This window comes from Stegastes partitus, unplaced genomic scaffold, assembly GCF_000690725.1.
Source record: "Stegastes partitus isolate 25-593 unplaced genomic scaffold, Stegastes_partitus-1.0.2 Scaffold1687, whole genome shotgun sequence".
NCBI classification, from domain to species: Eukaryota; Metazoa; Chordata; class Actinopteri; family Pomacentridae; genus Stegastes; species Stegastes partitus.
The window spans coordinates 1-18,804 of NW_007579418.1; the positions used below are offsets into that span (position 1 = coordinate 1).

The 18,804-nt window shown below is 40.9% G+C and overlaps 1 protein-coding gene across 5 annotated transcripts; it reads right to left on the bottom strand.

The window, feature by feature from the left end:
- Nucleotides 1-6: 6 nt before the first annotated feature.
- On the bottom strand, nucleotides 7-18,204 carry LOC103372048 (uridine-cytidine kinase-like 1). Of its 5 annotated transcripts, none has more exons than XM_008301573.1 (15): nucleotides 18,127-18,204; nucleotides 10,243-10,433; nucleotides 9,428-9,534; nucleotides 8,053-8,223; nucleotides 7,626-7,697; nucleotides 6,531-6,720; nucleotides 6,209-6,270; nucleotides 3,685-3,704; nucleotides 2,859-2,957; nucleotides 2,633-2,726; nucleotides 2,068-2,130; nucleotides 1,799-1,921; nucleotides 1,378-1,485; nucleotides 1,135-1,291; nucleotides 7-1,006 (listed from the first exon to the last, which is right to left on the bottom strand). In XM_008301573.1, exons 1-15 carry the CDS (start codon nucleotides 18,198-18,200, stop codon nucleotides 927-929), a joined length of 1,611 nt encoding a protein of 536 aa, XP_008299795.1. In that variant the 5' UTR covers nucleotides 18,201-18,204; the 3' UTR covers nucleotides 7-926. The 5 variants fall into 5 exon arrangements, with proteins under 5 accessions (XP_008299795.1, XP_008299796.1, XP_008299797.1 ...); XM_008301574.1 differs by lacking the exon at nucleotides 3,685-3,704 and adding an exon at nucleotides 4,884-4,900; XM_008301575.1 differs by lacking the exon at nucleotides 18,127-18,204 and adding an exon at nucleotides 15,122-15,519.
- Nucleotides 18,205-18,804: the final 600 nt, after the last annotated feature.

Consider the following 18,804-nt stretch of genomic DNA (forward strand, 5'->3'; position numbering starts at 1 on the left):
AACAATCCCTTTCTACTGCATGAAAAACAGACACATAAATCAGGACACGTGAGACCGAAATAAACACTTAATCTGCGTTTGTTAAATGCACATGACCCATTTCCGCGGCAACAAAAAGATGCATGACTTGCCTGCTGACTGGTCAGGTCTATCCATAGTGAAAATATGCAAATGAAGGATATTCTGCATAAATATACACCACAAGTACATACTTAAAAGCTGTATAATGAAAAAAAGGGTTTTTTCAACATCCTTTTCAACTGGTTAGGTCAGCATCCACACTGAAGGAAAAGGGTGAACCAGAGAGCTAAAAAAAAAAAAAAAAAAAAAGAAAGAGAAAAAAACCAACACAGATATACACCTACACATTTTCCGATTGAATGGTCCTTCAGAAAGCGCTCGTGGCGATGGAAGTTGAGCAACATGAGTTCAGGTTCCGATTTTACTTTTGTGAAAGTTGTGAGAAAGGTATTTGGTAAAAAAAGTAACCTTAAAACCTTGACTTTTTCTTCTTTTACGTCACGTGCAAATTCACATTCAGTTGTGTCGTCCACAGTGCACGGCTTAAGGCTCGACAAATCTTTCCAAAACAACACGCCGGCAAATAGAGATTGTCACAAATTAAAGAACAGAAATAAAACACTTTGACTTTAAAACATACTGTACAATAAAAAACAGTTTTCAGACTTCATGATACAGCTCTCCTTGACAGAGTTCACACAAGATGAAATAATTTAAAAATTTAACACAAGGTGACATGAGCAATGTTTTCTCCTGTGTTCAGTTTTAGGGCAGTCTGGTTTGGGCCTCGAAGGATGAACGTTGCAGCCAGACAGAGGCAAAGAGAATGTCCTCGTTTTGTCCACTGAGGGCCACCGTCCTGAATCACCTAATCACCTAACCTAAGGGCACTGCCAGTAGTTTCTTTAGTAGCGTGGCTCATCCATCTCTTCGTCACTCCAGTCAGGGGGTGCATCTGTTCCAAAGTATCGATCCCCGAAGTTTCCTACAAGGATGGAAAAAAAAAAGGAATTAAATCTACTTTTAAAAAATCCTTTAATACAATAGTGAATACAATGCAATGACATTTACTGCATTCTAATTTTCTTAGAGGTGCTATTTCTGTTTTCTCACCTATTCCGGGTATGATGTGAAACAGATCGTTGACCTTCTTGTCAACAGCTGTGGTGATGATTTTGACCTGTGGGAATGCGTAGGCCACCGAATGGACTCCCATTTCAGCCATGAGCAAAGAAACCAACAGGATCTTGTCCTCCTGAACGTCGTGATCCTGAAAACGGAGACACTCCCGTGAAAAACGTGGAATGGAATTTCACTGCAGGCAAAGTGCATTTGAGAACAATCGGTTGCACCCACCAGTAAGACTCGTACAGCCATCATGGCGGCTGCTCCGGTGGACACAGTGCAGTCCATCAGAATCACGTGATCTTCGCTGATGTCTTTTGGTAGACGCAGGTAATGAAGCTGAAAATGGACGAAGGCAGGATGTGGGTTAACACCAAAGTGTGACATACAAGTCCTGTAGCTACATTTTGACATTGTTAAGACTTCCCCCAAACTGCCAGTTTTTCTCGAAAGGACAGATAAACAGGATGTATGATGAAAAAAACAAGGCCAAACTATACAAAGCTCATGTGGGAGATATTAATAAAAATGTGTCAATACATGTATAACCTCATGTTTCGAGACTCTGAGAATATGTGCAGGACAGCAACAATAACATTGCTTCACACAGAGGAAAGTTCTGCATTCATATGCCATTAATTCAGTTCTGTACCTCTGGCTCTCCTGTGTCCTGGTTGGTCTGGATGAGGATCTTGCCGATGCGAACGTCTTTGCAGACAGCCCTCAGGGCCGGCTCCATGGTCTCCCCGGCTCGAAGGATGGACACGCCTGTGATATGGAGAAAACAAAGAGAACAAAAAAGAATTAAACAGAGGTTAATTGCATCAGTTTAGGTTGAGACAAAATTCTTCTGAATGGTTTTTAACATTAAGAAAAAAAAAGCACGGAGAAGACGGCAGGAAGTAAATGGAGTTCACTCACCCTCTTCCCATGGAAAGTCCTGCCTTCATAATCCTCTCCCTGGGGGGTCTGAACTATGTGGACCTGAGATAATATTAAAAATCATAACAGTGTGAGCACAGTGCTGTAAAGTACAATAGAAGTGAGGAAAATATATTGTGACCAGCTACACTGAATTACAAGCTGTCAGTCACGTGTGTTTGCCTAATGCACACGCTGTCTTATGATTTAGGTACGGGAACTTTCCATTGTGGTGACTTGCTACGTTTCCATGCTCATGTTGCAGGCAAATACAGTCTGTGTATGTCTACCTGATGTGTCCTTTCAGCAAATGCAAGCACTTACACTTTTTCCATTCATCTTTATCTTTTCATACCCATTTCAAGGCTGCATGCTGTATTGTCTCGCTGTGTCTTGTCAGCATCTGTCTACTCATTGGTTATCTCCTCTTTTCTGTCTCCCGTCTTCCTCCATCTGCACCCAGCTATCTAATGGCTTAGAGTCAATGTTCTATTTAATACAAAGAACTGCAAACCCTTCATGCAGTGCTCTAAATGAATTCACAGTGAATCTTAGTATTTGGAACCTGTGAGGGGAGAAAGGACAGGGCTCGCTCGATCAACAGACGCATCAACCTCTTGGAGTAGAAGATGAACTCATCGCGGCTGGTTTCCTTATTTCTAGACGTGACCATCAGGAGAGTAAAAAATAAAAAGATGCAAGATTTATGCAGCAGCTTTACACCACACAGGGGCTTTTAATGGAAACAGATGTAGTAGTTCATGGAACAAAAGAGGTTTCTCAGCTTTTACCTGATGATGGTGTGCATGCCCCTGACTTGGGGTGTGCTCTCCAGAACGCTGAGGGTTTGGGGGAGGGGTTGGGCCTGGTGCGCTGAAGCCAGGGCTGCCCTGTAACCACGGCAACAAATAGCAGTGCGGGGGTGGCACAGGGTGAGAGTAGCGGAAAGAGGAAAGATGGACAGACGCATAAATACGACACATAAGAATACGAGCGTAATTAAGACTTGTCTGCCTGTGTACAGTATGTGCAGGTTCACACACAGGCGTGCACACACGGTCTGTATGCACACTTAAACACACACACACACACAAACGCAGACGTGTTCGTACATGCACAAAAACATGAATCATTTTTCAATAGTAGTTAGAGCAAAGTTGATAATGGTAGTGTAACCGCTGTAATAGGATTGCTTAGGGAGAAGGCAGACACACAAATTGCAGAGCACACAGGGCCAGTGTTGAGTATTTCAGTGGAAAATTACAACAGCACAGAGACCATGATAATGGAAAAGGAGGTCAAGAATTAAAATGGATCAAATTTAAAAATTAACATCGTACAGATTTGAAATAAACCATTTCACTGTCTCAAATAAATAAATGCACAATGGTTTATATTTTCCATGATGGGTCTCTACTTGTAATAATTCACCAGGCTTCTACAAACACTATAAATATTAGTTTTGAATATCTAGTTAGCCTAAGTCTAACTTGGAACTCTAGAGTAATAGACACGCTGTTACAAATACTCAGTGATGCCACTACAGTATCCACAATGTCACTGAGATACACATTAGCCAGATGCAAAGAAAAGAAAAATCATAGCAAATCTGCTCACATATCCCAGCGAAGTTTCCTCTATGGGGGGAGAGTTTTCGACGAAACAATCACAACACAGGGGACACAGAAAGACGAAAAAAAAAAAAACAACAACAGATAAGAGGAGGAAAAATGAGAAGAGACACAACATCAGGTGGATGAAGGGATGAAGGGATTCTCAGACACAGTGAAAAGTGTGACAGCTGACACTTGCAAATGTCAAACGTATCAGAAATACGCTTACCACTGAAGTGAAGTGCCATTTTAAGTAAAATAATATTTTAGGGGGGTATCACTTAGTGTATGTGTCATGATACTGAGAAGAGCTCAAGTAAAAGGTCATGCTTTAAAAGATTTTTACTAGGGCAAGAAAAAAAAAAAAGAAAGAGGGCCATCAAGTTTTTGGATCGGATTTTGATATCTATACACGTGCATCCATTGTGTGTACGCGTGGGAGGTGCACAAGCTATCGTGTGGCTGTCACTCTTTCACCGTGTAGAACAGCAGAGGTTGGTATTTCAGCTCACAGGCCCCAGCACATCCTGTGTCTAAAGACAGACACCAAGCTCACTTCCTCTCTCTCTCTGTCTTAGATACTGTGGCCGACATTCAATGGAAAAACTCAGCGCTTTGTAGTAGGGTACTGGAAACTTTCTCTGTGGCTGAGGTATGTGATAGTCAACAATAGCTGTAGCAAGAGCTTCCTCTCTCTCGCTTTCTGTTAAAGTCTGTCTCTGTCTCTCATTCTTGTTGCTGCTAAAAGGAGGGGTCAGTGACTTGACTCATTGGTGTATTTTTAGACACAGAAGGCAGGAAGAGTGTGAGTTGTCATTTCTTCAAAAGGTAGCGAGAGGGAAAACCAACATCTTTACATTAAAATGCTGGCTGCACCACACCGCTTTCAAACTTTTGAGCTTTCAAACGTTTCATGCAGTCGTCATTTTTTGCATTCATTCAAATGCTGGTGTGGACCAAGGCTGTACACTGTTGTCTCAGACTCTTGATGACAGATCACCAATTAGCCCTATCTGGTTTACAGATGCAAGAGTGCCGCCTTGTGACATGTCACGGCAGCCAGCAGATCAGTGTTTGGTAGAGGTTGGTTTTGCTGGACCTTTTTTTTTTTTTTTTCTCTCCCTCCCAGTAAGAAGCTGCAGCAGTGGGTGTACTGGGCAGATGTTGAGGAGAGAATGATAGACAGGATAAAGGCCACTCTACCTGACGCTGAGCTCGCGCTGTGAGCCATGGAGGGATTTGGGGTGGAGGGGAGTGGGGGGGGGAGAGAGTGAGAGAGCAGTCCATCAGCAGCATGTGTGTTACTCTGTGTGAGTGTGTGTGTGTGTGTGTGTGTGTAGGTGTGTGTGTGTGTGTGTATATATATAGTGGGGATGAAACAAAGCAAACCGCACTGTGGCACAAAGTGCTCCCCACGGGCAAAAATGTGCCTTTGGTGATCAGTGATTAGTGCATGTTGTACAACCAAACCCAAAGTGACGTGCCATGAATCAATGTTATGAACTATGGAGAGAGGACTTCTTTTAGGGCTGCGCAACTAATCAGATTAAAAGAATAATTTTTTTTTTTTTGCAGTTCTTTTTTACGCCTGTAAATATACACAAATATAGCATTTACTCATTATACAACTACTTTGCAGGTTGCCAAGCAGGTACAGGACTCTGACGTAGTGTTTGTCCTAAAAGTGAAGCCACAATACTTTACATTCAGACTCATCATCAGATAAGGATTGTAATGTATACATTCATATGTGAATGTATAATACTGTAAGGGTTTGAATTTAACATTTAAAGTGGGCTAAGATTATGAGTCATACTTTTTACTTCTTTTAGTCATGTACTTTTATAATGTTAACCTGTAATCTCAAATGGAACTTGAGCTTAACTTAAAATCTACTTAGTTTATTTCAAATGTTAAACAAGAGTGACTTGTCTAATTTGTAACAACCCTTTGAGCCAATCACTGCAATCAAGTGTTTTCTGTAACTCTCAATCAGACTTCTGCACCTGTTGACAGGTGTTTTGATTTTGGCCCACTGCTCATCAGCAAAGTGCTCTGATTTGTCTGGCACAGTTTTTAAAAAATTATTCTTTTCAACCATGACTCAAAAGCAATGTCTTATTTCACATTATAATTTAGATTTTTTTTTAAACATTTATTATAATTTTTTTTTCAGTTTCTAGTTGTTTGAGTGACTATTGTGAATTTTGCCTTTTCTTTCATGGAAGGGTATGAAAACATTTGAGGACGACTGAACTTATTCAGCCTCCCTAAATCCTGTGCAGTGAGTTTTCTTTCCACTAGAGGGAGTGATGTAGCTTGTGATTACAGGCAGAAAACAGAAGGGCTGCTCACAACGCTAAGTGCGATTACTGAGGTGTACTGAGAATCCAATTAAAAAATAGCACCATGAAGAAAGAATGAAGGGCCACGGAGCTCTACAATACATGCTTGTCATTTGAAAATTGCGTGACAGGTTTTCAACACGTGAGCGTGTTTGTATGTGTTGTGAGTGTGATGGCGCGTACCTCCTCCAGCTGACTGTGAACATGCTGCACAATCAAATCGATTGCCACCATGTTGCCACCACCTGACAGGATGACAAACAGAAAATCAGAGTAATGTTAATTAGGTATCATGGGAGCTTGACAACATACTGTGACTTCTTTACGAGCAGCAATGTAATAAATACAAGTTAAAAAACAGACACGAGTGCAGCAGCTGTACAGCTGCATGGTATATTGAAATTAAAACACTTGATCCTTTTTTTCATGTTACTGCTGTTATGTCATAGGATTTGTTATGCAACACTGAAAATGTACATATGCAAATATGTTAGTATGCACGCACCCCGTGGCACCACAATATCCGCCAGGCGCATGGTGGGCTCAATGTACTGCTCAAAGGCTGGCTTGACAAACTTGTTGTACTGTTTGATGACACCCTCAATATCTCGGCCCCTTTCTGAAATGTCCCTCCTCAATCGACGCACCAAACGGATGTCAGAGTCTGTGTCCACAAAGATCTTCATGTCCAGCAGCTGGTGAGAAAACATGAAACAGGGGGAAAAGCATTTTAAAAAATAAAATACACATTCACACAAAGATGGCATGAGATAAATGCTAAGCTAAATATACATTTTTACCTCTACTTTTAGTGTCTTTGTAGGTTTCTTTTAAAGTGTACCAGCATCATTTATTATATTTATTCTAAAATTTAAGTTTACAGTGCTCTAACCTCGTATTTCATTCATCTCAACAGCCACATTACACAATATGCCTTGAAATAAATGCAAAAATGATGACTGGAAATGGCAATTTAGCTGTTAAAATACAGTTTTCTCCTAAAATAAATTATCCCATTGGAGCTGGAATTGTGTGGTGCCTCTTCATTATCTATCATAATCTATTCCATTTACTTTTGTGAGCCAGTATCTCATTGCAACAGGTAAATATTTCACCAACTTGTGTCCTTAGGATTTAAGCCAATGGGTCTTTCTTTCATCCTACAAACTGCAGTTATATTCACATGCAGAGTGTGACTTGTAGATGAAAAAGCATCAAATAGTAGGCTATAATTATTGAAAATATTAAATAAGTGACATTTTACAGTTGATAAACTTGTCAGTGCTCTCTGGTGGACAAACTGTGATGCACGAATTGTTACGAAATCACTTTAATCATAGCTTTGGCTTTTCTGTGTTTCTATATCTCTGCGCTTATCAACTAACATATATACATACAGAATTGAATTTGTGTATTTTTAAAACAGGGATTATATAAATGTGTGTGTGTTCGTGTGAGTGTGTTAGAATTTTTAAAAATGATTTATGTTCTTACAATAAGGTGGAAAACTATAAACCACAGCTACAGATAACAGTAACCCTGACAACAGCCCCTTCCACTGACCAGCTAAACATGTGAGAGGACAATAACCTTTCTATACCTGCAAGAGCTCTTTATCTGCAAAGGACATGATCCCCTCAAAGATGATAACACTGGCTCCATACACGGTTTTCTGTGGTGGACACAAGTGCAATTAATATTAGAGTAAAATATACACACAAACACGTGATTACATTGCAACAGTCATCATCATCACTCATAAGCAACAGGTGCCACTGATGAGTGAAAATCTCAGTGTAGTAAACGGATATTCGAAAATACAGTCAAGCAGACAGAAATCACAATAGTAGTCTGTCAGAGACCATCTGGAGATATGCAGATTTGCAATGTGACTAAACCTCTAGAGAGGGAGATTAAAACCCTCTTAGGTAATCGAGAAACTGAGATTATTTGGCGTAACTCTACCGTGCTACTCATTAACTTAAAAATACATCACCACGTGTCTGGATGTGTGCCTTCATCCTTACCCACTCCTTCTGTCTCCCATGAGTTGTGAAGTCATACACAGGGATTTTCACGCTCTTCCCCTGTTTGAGTTTGCGTAGGGTGTGTGTCAGCAAGTCAAAGTCAAAGGCATCAGGGTGGTCGAAGTTGTAGTCGTTACTGGCAGCACGGATCTGCTGGTCTTGGGACAGGACCTGAGGATCGCCACAATGTTAATGTTGATGAATGCTTAAATAATTAATGACGTAGCAGCAATGTTGCCACAACAGTGTTGTTTTTCAGCACATGATTTCCTGAACAAAATACTTTCTCTGTCTCATGCTCTGGCTTTTGCTTTGACACACACATTAACATTTGCATGTCAAAACATAAATAAATAAAATAAAGTAAAAGCAGCAGCATTATATAAATGCATTGCAGTGCAGCAAATGTACATGCTCAAGTATCGGCACATAATTTACAGATACTGTTGCAAAACAACTGTACGCTGCACAGATCACTGTTCAAGAGCTGTTGAAGTTAGGGGACCTAAATTTAGGAGAACATCATGCGCCACTGTGACGTCTGTACCAGGTGGTGTGTGTGTGCCCTAAGGGTGGTCAAGCATTAAAACTCCAGACCTGGTATTTGGCAGTTTGTGAGCAGCAACGCCCCCTTCTCAAGTGAACTGATTACATGCTTAACACGATAAACCGACGTTACAGGCTCTGCGTGGACTGTGAGTGACCCCAACAGAGGAAACTGAGATATCAATATAAAAAATTAAATATGAAATGTTAAAAAATGCAGAGCCCTGCTCATGCAGTGAGCACACTGCCCCTTGCTGAAGGCTACAGTAGCGCTGGTCACTGGTAAATCCCTCCTACTCTGCACAGTCTGAACCACCGCTGTCAGATTTTGACAGGATTACGCAACCAGTGAGTAGGTGGAGGCATAGAGGGGCAAGAATGATTGCTCTTGCTCGATTGCTCTCCAGCACTCTTTTTCTGTCCCCAATTCACTCATCACTGTGCCTCATTTTAAACACATGTGCTTTCTTATATTTTATCCTTCCCATCTCTTTTCTGTCCAGTCACTCCTCTTATCCTCAATTTCCCCCTGGGATCCGAAGGGAATCTTATTTTCTCTCTTTCACTCTGTCTTCTGCACTCAGTATCACTCTTTGGTTCCTTCCTTCAGGCCACTGAGGGGTTAGCAGCAATACAAGACAGAAATGAAATAATAATAAAAGGAACAATATTCGTGGACTTTTCTCATAATTTTCATCTCTTGAATCTGAAAAACACTTGCAAATACATGCAGTACCACACGGAAGTTCAGGTAACCTATGACAGCCGTAAACAGGCGTGTAACCACACGCATCAGCCCATACCACATACATTACATGAACATGCATACCTTGTAAAAAGAATCCATTGAAAGTAGCACAACCCATGGAACATCTAGTGCTTCAATTATTTTCCTGGCTACAGTTGTTTTTCCTGAAGCGCTGCCGCCACACAGACCTGGGACAGGAAATCGACATAAAGACATTAAGTTGTGTTCGTGTACATGTTTAATGACAAAAGTGTGATTTTTAAACACCTTTGCTTTGTGCAAATATACTTGCACAAAGCTGACAGGGCACTCTACTAAGTGCCTGTCGAGGCTCTTCTAAGCTACTATTTCCATGTAGAGAGGCAGGCAAGAACAATGGCTTTCCTAAAGGCAAACAATCCCATTAACGGGTTAAGGTATTTTCAGAAATCCTCTTTCACAAAACACAGCCCAATGCTTCTTGGTAGCTCGACAGACACACATTTAACTCAGGCAAAATGTCAATAATGACACTGAATGAGCTAGTCAATGACCATTAGCAGTAAAATGGTGATTGCTTATTTCTGCAAAAGACACATGCTTATACAGCGTATCGGTTAACTTTGTGTCCAACTGATAAACATTCCTGAACAAAAGATTCATGTCAAGCACTCAACTCTTTAGATTTTGACTTGACACAGAGCACTTCATCTAATCTGCTACTTTTTTTTTTTACCTCAGTTTGGCAAACGCAGCTTTATAAAGGTGTGTTGGCCCAATATGCTTTTTTTGTTTTTTCAATATTCTGTGATGTAATCATGCAAATTTAAAGGGGAAAACACTCCAGATGAAACTGAGATATACAAAGAAAGAAAGTGTTGTTACACTGTGTTGCACATCACTTTTCAGTTTCCTACCAATGACGAAGGCCTCTTTGGACTGAGTTCCGTGTTCGTTGTACCAGGGTGGTCGACCAGCAGTGTAGATGGTTCGTTTGGAGGTCCGTAGCAGAGGCGGCTCAGACTTACACTGGCTGGTGGTCCTTTTCCTGGGTGAAAGTCCTGTGCTTACTGAGGGGAGAAGACGGTCCAGTGATCCTTCACCTCCACTGTAAATCAACAAACACACAACAGAACATGCGCTCACTGGCTGGAACAAAGAAAGAAATGCTTTTTTTGTTGTTGCTGATGGTGCATATTTCTATATTTAATAGAACTTTGTCCTCAAAAAATGCTGATCTTGGCAAACAGCTCTGCTCACCTTTAAACATGAATCATTTTTTGCCTGTAGGTTTTTTTTTTTTGTTTTTTGCTTGATCATAAACTAAAGCCGGGCTGCAGGGTGGCGCAGTTGGTAGCACTGTTGCCTCGCAGCAAGAAGGTTGCCGGTTCGCGTCCCGATAAACTAAAGCACCATTATTCCTAATAGTTCTATCTTATCAAATCGTATACAGTACAGTAAAATGTCTCTTGGTCACAGTGTAGTAAGGACTGTGATTTTGCTTTGAGGTAAAGTCAGTGATTTTAATCCAATACAGGTTTTGTCTATTTAAGTGAATATCTGTTCATGGTCTGCTAACTGGTCGTTCTATGTGTGTGCTGGAAAAAAAAATCAGTATGTACAGTTTACAGAGTTGAATAGTTTCATTTCTTGCACCTAATGTGTGGATAACTTAAAATGTGTAGAATCTCATTCATACTACTTTTGTAATATTCAGAAAAAGGTGGCTATAATTGTTGCTTCTCTGCAAAAGAGCACTCATAATCCTCTTTTAGGACAGTGGGTGTGGCGACTTAGTTTTCAGTGAGGCAAATGGAGATTTGCAGTTTTTTGACTATAACCCTGGAATAGAATAACTGGAAACCTACTGAATGATTTTTCCGAATTATTACATTATCTAACCGTAAAAACCATTCAACCAGCGAGATGTTTGGATATTTATACAGAAATTCAAACAATTTAGGAACCGGAATGTGAGCAGTAAGAGCCTCGGCAAATGAGCTTTATATAAATGCACATTTATTTACTACAACAAGGCAAGAACTATTAACTACAACACAAACCATAACAATAAGGCATGAAAAGGAATGGACAAAGTGAAGCCGTCTTTCCCGCCAAGAAAAGCACGCCTAGTCAAAAGAGGAACTCTCCTCTTTGACCGACAACAAAAGAACTCAAATTGGTGTTTGAGGTTTTGCATATCAGTAACTCAGGAGGGGATTTATGGGACGCCTGTTGATCAAAGGAGACACGGGTGCCATGCTTGAGGTTGTAAATCTTGTTGGGATCTTTAGTTATCTGTGTGTTACAGTTTTCAAAGTCCCCTTCGTTGTGGGAAACAACAACAAAATGTGAGCAGCAACCGAAACACTGAAAGTTTTGCAGAAGATTTAGGTGCGATAAGGTAGGCAGGCGTGGTTGTTTTGGTGAAGCAATCATTTTAATGACGGCGCTCTCCACCTTGTTCACCACAGCAATCTTCCCCCAACAACAACACTGTCTCTGGTGTTACGCACCGCCCAAGATTGTTGCAATTGGTTTAAAGAAACACAAATATTTTTTCCCTTTGGCAGAAATGAGAATGTGTGTAGAAAGGACATTAAAGCTTGTGCACGTTCATGTTCGTACACAGGACAGACGAAAAGGGAGGGGAAGGTGAGACGAAGAAAAGGGGGCAGTGGGAGCGAAGGAGACAGTAAGTCTGGCACATGCTAACTACCTAATTAGGCCAACTAGAAAAATATTAACCATCTTTTACATAATCACAGACCCCACCTTTAATAAACCACACACTGATTTAAAAAAAAGGCACAACACCATAACACAACCGCTGCTCATTGGTGTGCTTGTGTCAAGACTTGCATTCAATGAAAAAACAATAAGGCAAGGTGTTAACAAGACAGCCACAACAACAGGACACAAATGTAATCCCCATGTTCATTTAAAGAAAAATATCTCTCTCATTAGAGCCTGTTAGATCGTGTCATTGTCCCTCTAGTGACTAATACATGTTGGCATCAAGTGGCAACCTCCAGGGCTGAAAAATGAACCCAATGCTGAAGTGCCAAAAACTACACTTGCTCAAATGGCCACTTGAGGCTGACTTTAAAAGCAAGTCATTCCCCGTAGACCCCATGTTAAAGGTTTACAGCAGAAATAAACATATTTACAATCTAGTAGTTTTGGTCTCTATAGCTAATTTCCTCATCCATGACACTTTATGTGGGGTAAATTTCTATATTTCACTTGTTTAAATTGCATTAAGGCTTAAAATGATGCAAAGCTAAGGGCACGGCCGCTTTGAGCGACAGGTAAATGCTGTCATCGGACCGTCTGTGGCCCAGAGACGTTTGCATGGTTCACCTCAGCTCCACTCACGCGCCTTCTCTTTGCTCATCTTTTGGATAGCTCGGAGTAAGAAAGAGAGAGGTACTGCTGAGCTTCAAAACAGCTCTTCAGAAAACCTGTGGGTGATGTCATGGGGGGTTTGTCCATCTTTATATGCAGTCAATGGTTGGCATCAAAACAAACACAGGCAGACATAATTTTGTCTGTGTAAACACGGGAATGATGCATCAACAGACAAAAGAGATGTGACCCAGTTGACCGACTACAAACAAAACCTAATCAGCATTGTGGTATTGTCCCTACTGTTATGGTTAATGTTTAGTCCTTTACATTTTCAAAAAGTGAACTTTGTCCATCCTTCCATAGAAAAACTTCTGCTGTTGTGTTTGTTGTAGTTGAGATGGGACGACAAAAGCGACAGCTGCTTGACCAGTACAGGTGACTGCCGTGTGAGTACCTATCCCTTCTCCCTAAAATACCTAGAATTAATTTATGTGACAAACTTCAGCTCCTAAAATCCAGCACCACAGCTACAAGATCACTTTCAGATGATTGTGTTTCTGTAGTAGAGAAGGCCTAAACTGTATATTAACTTGATGATTGATTCAACATGATAACATTTATACAATCTGTTGCAGAACTCAACAAGACCACTGTAGTGATGAGTTATCAGAGACAAGAAGATAAGAAGGTCCTCATAAACAAATAACAGCAAGCTCATTCAAAACAGGTACGAGCCTTTTCAGAGAGACAGAGTGAATTTACATAGGCTGTTCAAACTGAACACGTTGGTCACTCCTAACTTTTGCAACACACAGTAATACCGATGAAGAAATTCCCAGTGAGAGAAATGCATGTAACACCCAGTGCAATGCCGTGTGTTTCAAGACCAAACAGTTGCATCCACTTCACTAATGGCTTTTTAATGTTTGGAACAGTGTCTGACAATACACTTATTCATTGCTTGATCCAGAGTAAAAGGGTTTAATTTTGGGAAATTACAAATAGAAAGTGAAGAAGAGACTGAGCATTAACATTCAGTTAATGGTTGTGGCTGATTAAGATTCAGATCAGAGAACAAAGCAGTGGCAGCAAAGAACTGGTCGACACACACTGCTCAGCAGCCTCTTTCTGAGAGCTTCGGTTGAAAAACCTGATTCACTCCTCTTACATAAGTCTAGCTTGCCAAAGTCTGAATCATCTGCAGTGCTTCAGATTTTGGCAACAAAATATTATAGTCTGAAGAAAAAAAAAAAAAACTAGCATAACAAGTAAAAAGTAGCACTAAAAACACCAAGCCATCATCAAAACAAATGCTAACCAGGTAACAGTTGCTAGAAACACTTACTGCATTATCCGAGACATCCACACTTCACCCAGTGAGGACTGCAAAAAGCCAGACGCCATAGCTGCAATACACTAAGAAAGAGTCCTAGATGTTCTATTGTTCCTCTGTTATCCGGTGGACTGTCAGCCACCACATCTTTATATGGGTCATATACTGTACCTCCCCAGGTGGCGCTTCAAGGGATCAGAAGTGAAGCAAACAACAGAGACCAAAGATTTATCTTATCGCTCCGGGGTCACCTAAGCTTGGATGGGGCCAGGGAGTGGACTGAGACAACACACACAGACCATGCATGAGACATGGCTCACTCCTGCTGGGATATCAGTTAAACCCAAACCACGGTGCCATAAAAGATTAGCTTAGCTGACTGTGCTGAATCATGCCCTTGTTCTGTGGTTACACTCGTAGTACTCAGCGCTGCTAAACATTACATACACGCTGTGAATGCACCTTTGTGCAAAGAAACAGCTGGCAAGAGGTCACAGTTCTGGATACCTGAGAAGACATGGGTACCATCCAAGCTCTATGGTCAGCATTGGTCAAGGATAATATTAGCAGTAAATAAGACAGAGTGTCACATCTTATGCTACATGGTATTTGTTTTGCTCTCTCTTAGAAAGCCCTCTTTAGCTTTCTGAAGGTTCTTTGCATTTTCTTTAAGAAGTTGAATTAAAGTGATGAGGGCACAAAAGTTCGCAAAATATTTAAATTCACTTGGTGGACCCCAACCTCAGAAGATAAGTCAAAATTTTCACTACAATTTGCATTAAAACAACAATTTGAGGACTGTTTTGTAAAATGACAACATGATTTGTTCAAAACACGATCGAATCTGATTTCACACACACTATGTCAGCGTACACGCCACATTGGCGTTACTGAGCGACAGATGCAAACTTTCCCACAGAATGCCAAAAAAAAAACCTTAAAGTGCTGAAGTTGTCTCTCCTGTTAAACCACATTTTTAAAAGAACCGCAGACATTTACATCTCACGGAGCAAAAAAAAAAAAAAACACGCTCAGCTGTGTAGCATACCTGAGAATAGTAGGGAAAAGAAAAAAATACAACAGAAATATATAAATAAATAAAATGCACTTACCTGCCATCGGATCTTAGAGTCCAACAGCCGGATATTCTAGCTCCTGAGTAAGCTGGTAGAGAGTTCATAACTGGAGAAAATGTGAGGGAGACTTCCAGTGTGTGTACTCCGCAAGTTGTGTATAAATCCTACACTATTGCCAACAGGTATATTCAGTGCACATACATGTACTCAAACACAGCAACGCAGTTCAGAGCACTGCCCTCTGGTGCAACACATTCAGACAGATAGAGAAGGGACAACATAGAGGGGGGACCGGCTTGGATGAGAAACGAAACTTTGAACATCTGTTTAGCTTTCTGTTTCTCCCATTCTCTCAGTCGGGGGAGAGAGAAGGAACTACAGCTCAGTAGAGAAAGCGCACTCGGTGTGAAACCACAGCACAGCTTTTCCCTCCTCTTTCACTAGCCCTCTGCTCCTCCCCTCAGTCGTCCAGCCAACAAACGTAAGAGGATAACCTACCCTCCAGATTATGTTCATTAGGTGGTATTAATAGCATCAGGTTAGAACCAGACCTCCCCACTCCTCGCATACACACATATATAAACACACATGCCAAGCTTGGGTCATCTGTCTTTGACAGTCAGTGTCGCAATATGCAGCTGGAGGTTAAAGAGGGACCAGAAGAGAACGACAGAGACACAAAGAAACAAACTGGGAGGAAAAAGTAGGAACAGACAAACAGCCGGTTATTATTCTCTGATGTTGACGCAGTTGACTGAATTCACAACAGAGACACTTCAGGCTGTGTAGGGGAGGTGAAAAGACGAACAAATGGAGAGACGAGATAGAGAGAGAGAGAGAGAGAGAGAGAGAGAGAGAAGGTGACTGAGGGGAAGGGCAGAGGGGAGGTGATGTGCTTTTACCCTGCAGGGACTTGCTGTGTCTCTATGTACCTTATACCAAGTCTGGAGACGTCAGCACCATAGCAAACACACACACACACATATACACAAAGCACAGCGTCCCCTCCCTGACTTCACTCAGAGTGAAGACGGGGGAATAAACAGCATGATGAAACCCAACACTGCCACTGCTGCTCTATCAGCTGACAGTTGGAAGAACAGCCCCAGGCAACACACACACACAAACACACAGCGTACAAACACAACAGTACGTGCACACTCCTCCCGGGCCACAACTTGCACAGACAAACAAATCATTATTCCCAGAGTTCAGAGGAGAGAGACTAATTGTTTTCCAGCGCATGAAAAACAAACTACGCACGCCACAGTTTAAGACCCGTATCGCTTAAAGAAGCAACTAGACATGATTTAAACCAATATTTAAAGTATTTTCTAAATATTTGGAGTGCGGACTTGAAAAGAGCTCAGTTCTCTTATACTTCCTCGTTAAAACTAGAGATTAGAAACACAAGGGAATTAAGTGTTTTCCTCTAATCTTCACCGTAGTTTTGAGGACTGTCGCGGTGCAGCCAGAAGACAGCTGCAGAGCAAGAAAGCCACGTCGAAACAAGAAGCTTGAACTGGTTGCGATGCCAAATATTCAACCAGCTCTCTTTGGCTACGCACAGCAGGGTCATAGGCCTGCGATGAAATAATACTTTACTGAAACTTTGACCAAAGCACACTAAGAGAAATGTTAAACATATTAAGTCTGTGGTGTGGAACACAAATCAGTTTGTCTTCAGAGTCTTATGACTCATGTAAACTTCAGCAATGTAATAATTAAAGAACATGAATGCAAAATGGCAGTTGCACTTCAGAATGGCCATAAAGGTATAAAACAGATTAACATGAACCAAATTCCAATTGCTCTGTCTTATCTTTTTAAAAAAAAAACTGGGACAGAGTTATGTAACAAAAAAATATACTATAAATAGGGAAGCCAGAATAACTGGAACATATGTGCAATATATTGCCATTTAACACCTGCACTTTAAAGCTGCAGCTTAATATATTTTTAGAGTTTATATCTTTAAAAAAAAAAGATATACCGCTGTCAAGGATTTGTTGATTCAGCAGCTAGTTTTTGTAGCTCTAGTTTCTATTTGGATTATACCACAGTCACCAACTAAGCGTGCAGCCTATTCATCTTTTCGCTCATTTCTACCGACTTTGCATCATTGAAATGTTGCTTTTTTCTGCAGCTAGGCTATTGTGATGTCAACAAAGTCTTCCCATGTTAAATGCAAGCATGTGAGTATTACTTTTATGCCTCTGATTGTGGGTTCAGACAGCCAAACAGAAACACACTGTGGGCGGATAGATCGGTGCAGTACCGCCTTCCTGTGGCTCGGTGAGGTACTGCAGGCTGATCTCACACAGAGCTGACTAACTGGGTCAATATGACAGCATGACATGTGTATGTATATTCAGCTGCAGCATTATCAGCCACCCAAGTCAAATGCCAGTCTATTCTGTAGCCTTGTACATCCCCTAAGAGGAGGACACACGTCCCAAATAAGCCCATTACTGATGCAGCAGCAGTCCCATCTGAGAACACCATGCCATGCTTTCTCTCCCTTTGCTAAACAAGAGCTCTCCTACGTGTTATAACCTTTACTTTAAGATAGATTTTAATCTCTCTGTGGCTATACGTGTCGCACTTTCAAGCACGTATGCGTTTAGCAATTGAGTGTTTTCAAATACTTATTTGTGAGCGATTTTTTTTTTGGTTTGTGGAAATTACAGTGAAGTTAAGTTTAGGAGGCCATCTCGTCTAAAATAAGACAGCTCTTTAAGTGAGAAAGGGGAGAAAAAAAACACGACAGACTGAAAGTGGGCCGTGTTTGAATGGCATCAGTAATAAACTAACTATTACGCTGTAATTTCCAGGCTGCCGTTACGGATACATGTTGCTTTTATATAAGGCAGAGCTACTGGACCCATTAGGACGTACAATGTGACAAACCGTGTTTCCGTAAAGATGCTTACAGCCAGCTACTAACGAAAATTTGAGGAAAAAAACAAAACACCGCCAAGAAAAACTGTATTATGATTTAAATTGTTTCCAAATAAACCCCCAAACTCTTGACGTTGTACCTGTTCGATACACAAGAAGTTTTCTCTTCGTTGTCCATCTTTGCGAGCCTTTCCTCCACGCTAACGGCAGACATTGCTGCGCTGTTGACAATCAGGTGTTGGGAGTGCAGTTGGCGCCGAGGCATCATGGGACTTGTAGGCGTATCGGATTACACCAGCGCAATGCGCCGGAATCGCCTCACTTTTATGGACTACAAGCCCCAGAAGGAAGCTGATTTTTTTTTAACAACATGTACAGTATTATAATCATGCTGGGCCTTTACCAATGCTGCCAGTGGGTGAGGTTCAACAGGCCACGTGTAGATCTGAGTACACATTTTTTGTCATTTTACTGTTACCTTATTACAAACTAGATATACAATTTTTCTGACCCAGAAACATGAACACAACAATCATATAATAGTAATAACAATGGAAATAACAATCAAATCATAATAATTACAGTAACAACACATAACAACAGCTATCATGCCGGATAATAAAAATACTAATGCAGATAACAACAATGTCCTATCAGGGTTGATCCATAAAGTAATTCAGATTCTAATAATAGCAATAATAGTAATAAAAATATTTATTTAAATAGCTGTGTTTCAACAACAGGCATTTTTCACGTTTATTATTTTTTTTATTTATATGGAGGCAAGAAAATCCCAAGTGTAGGCAATTAATGCAGAC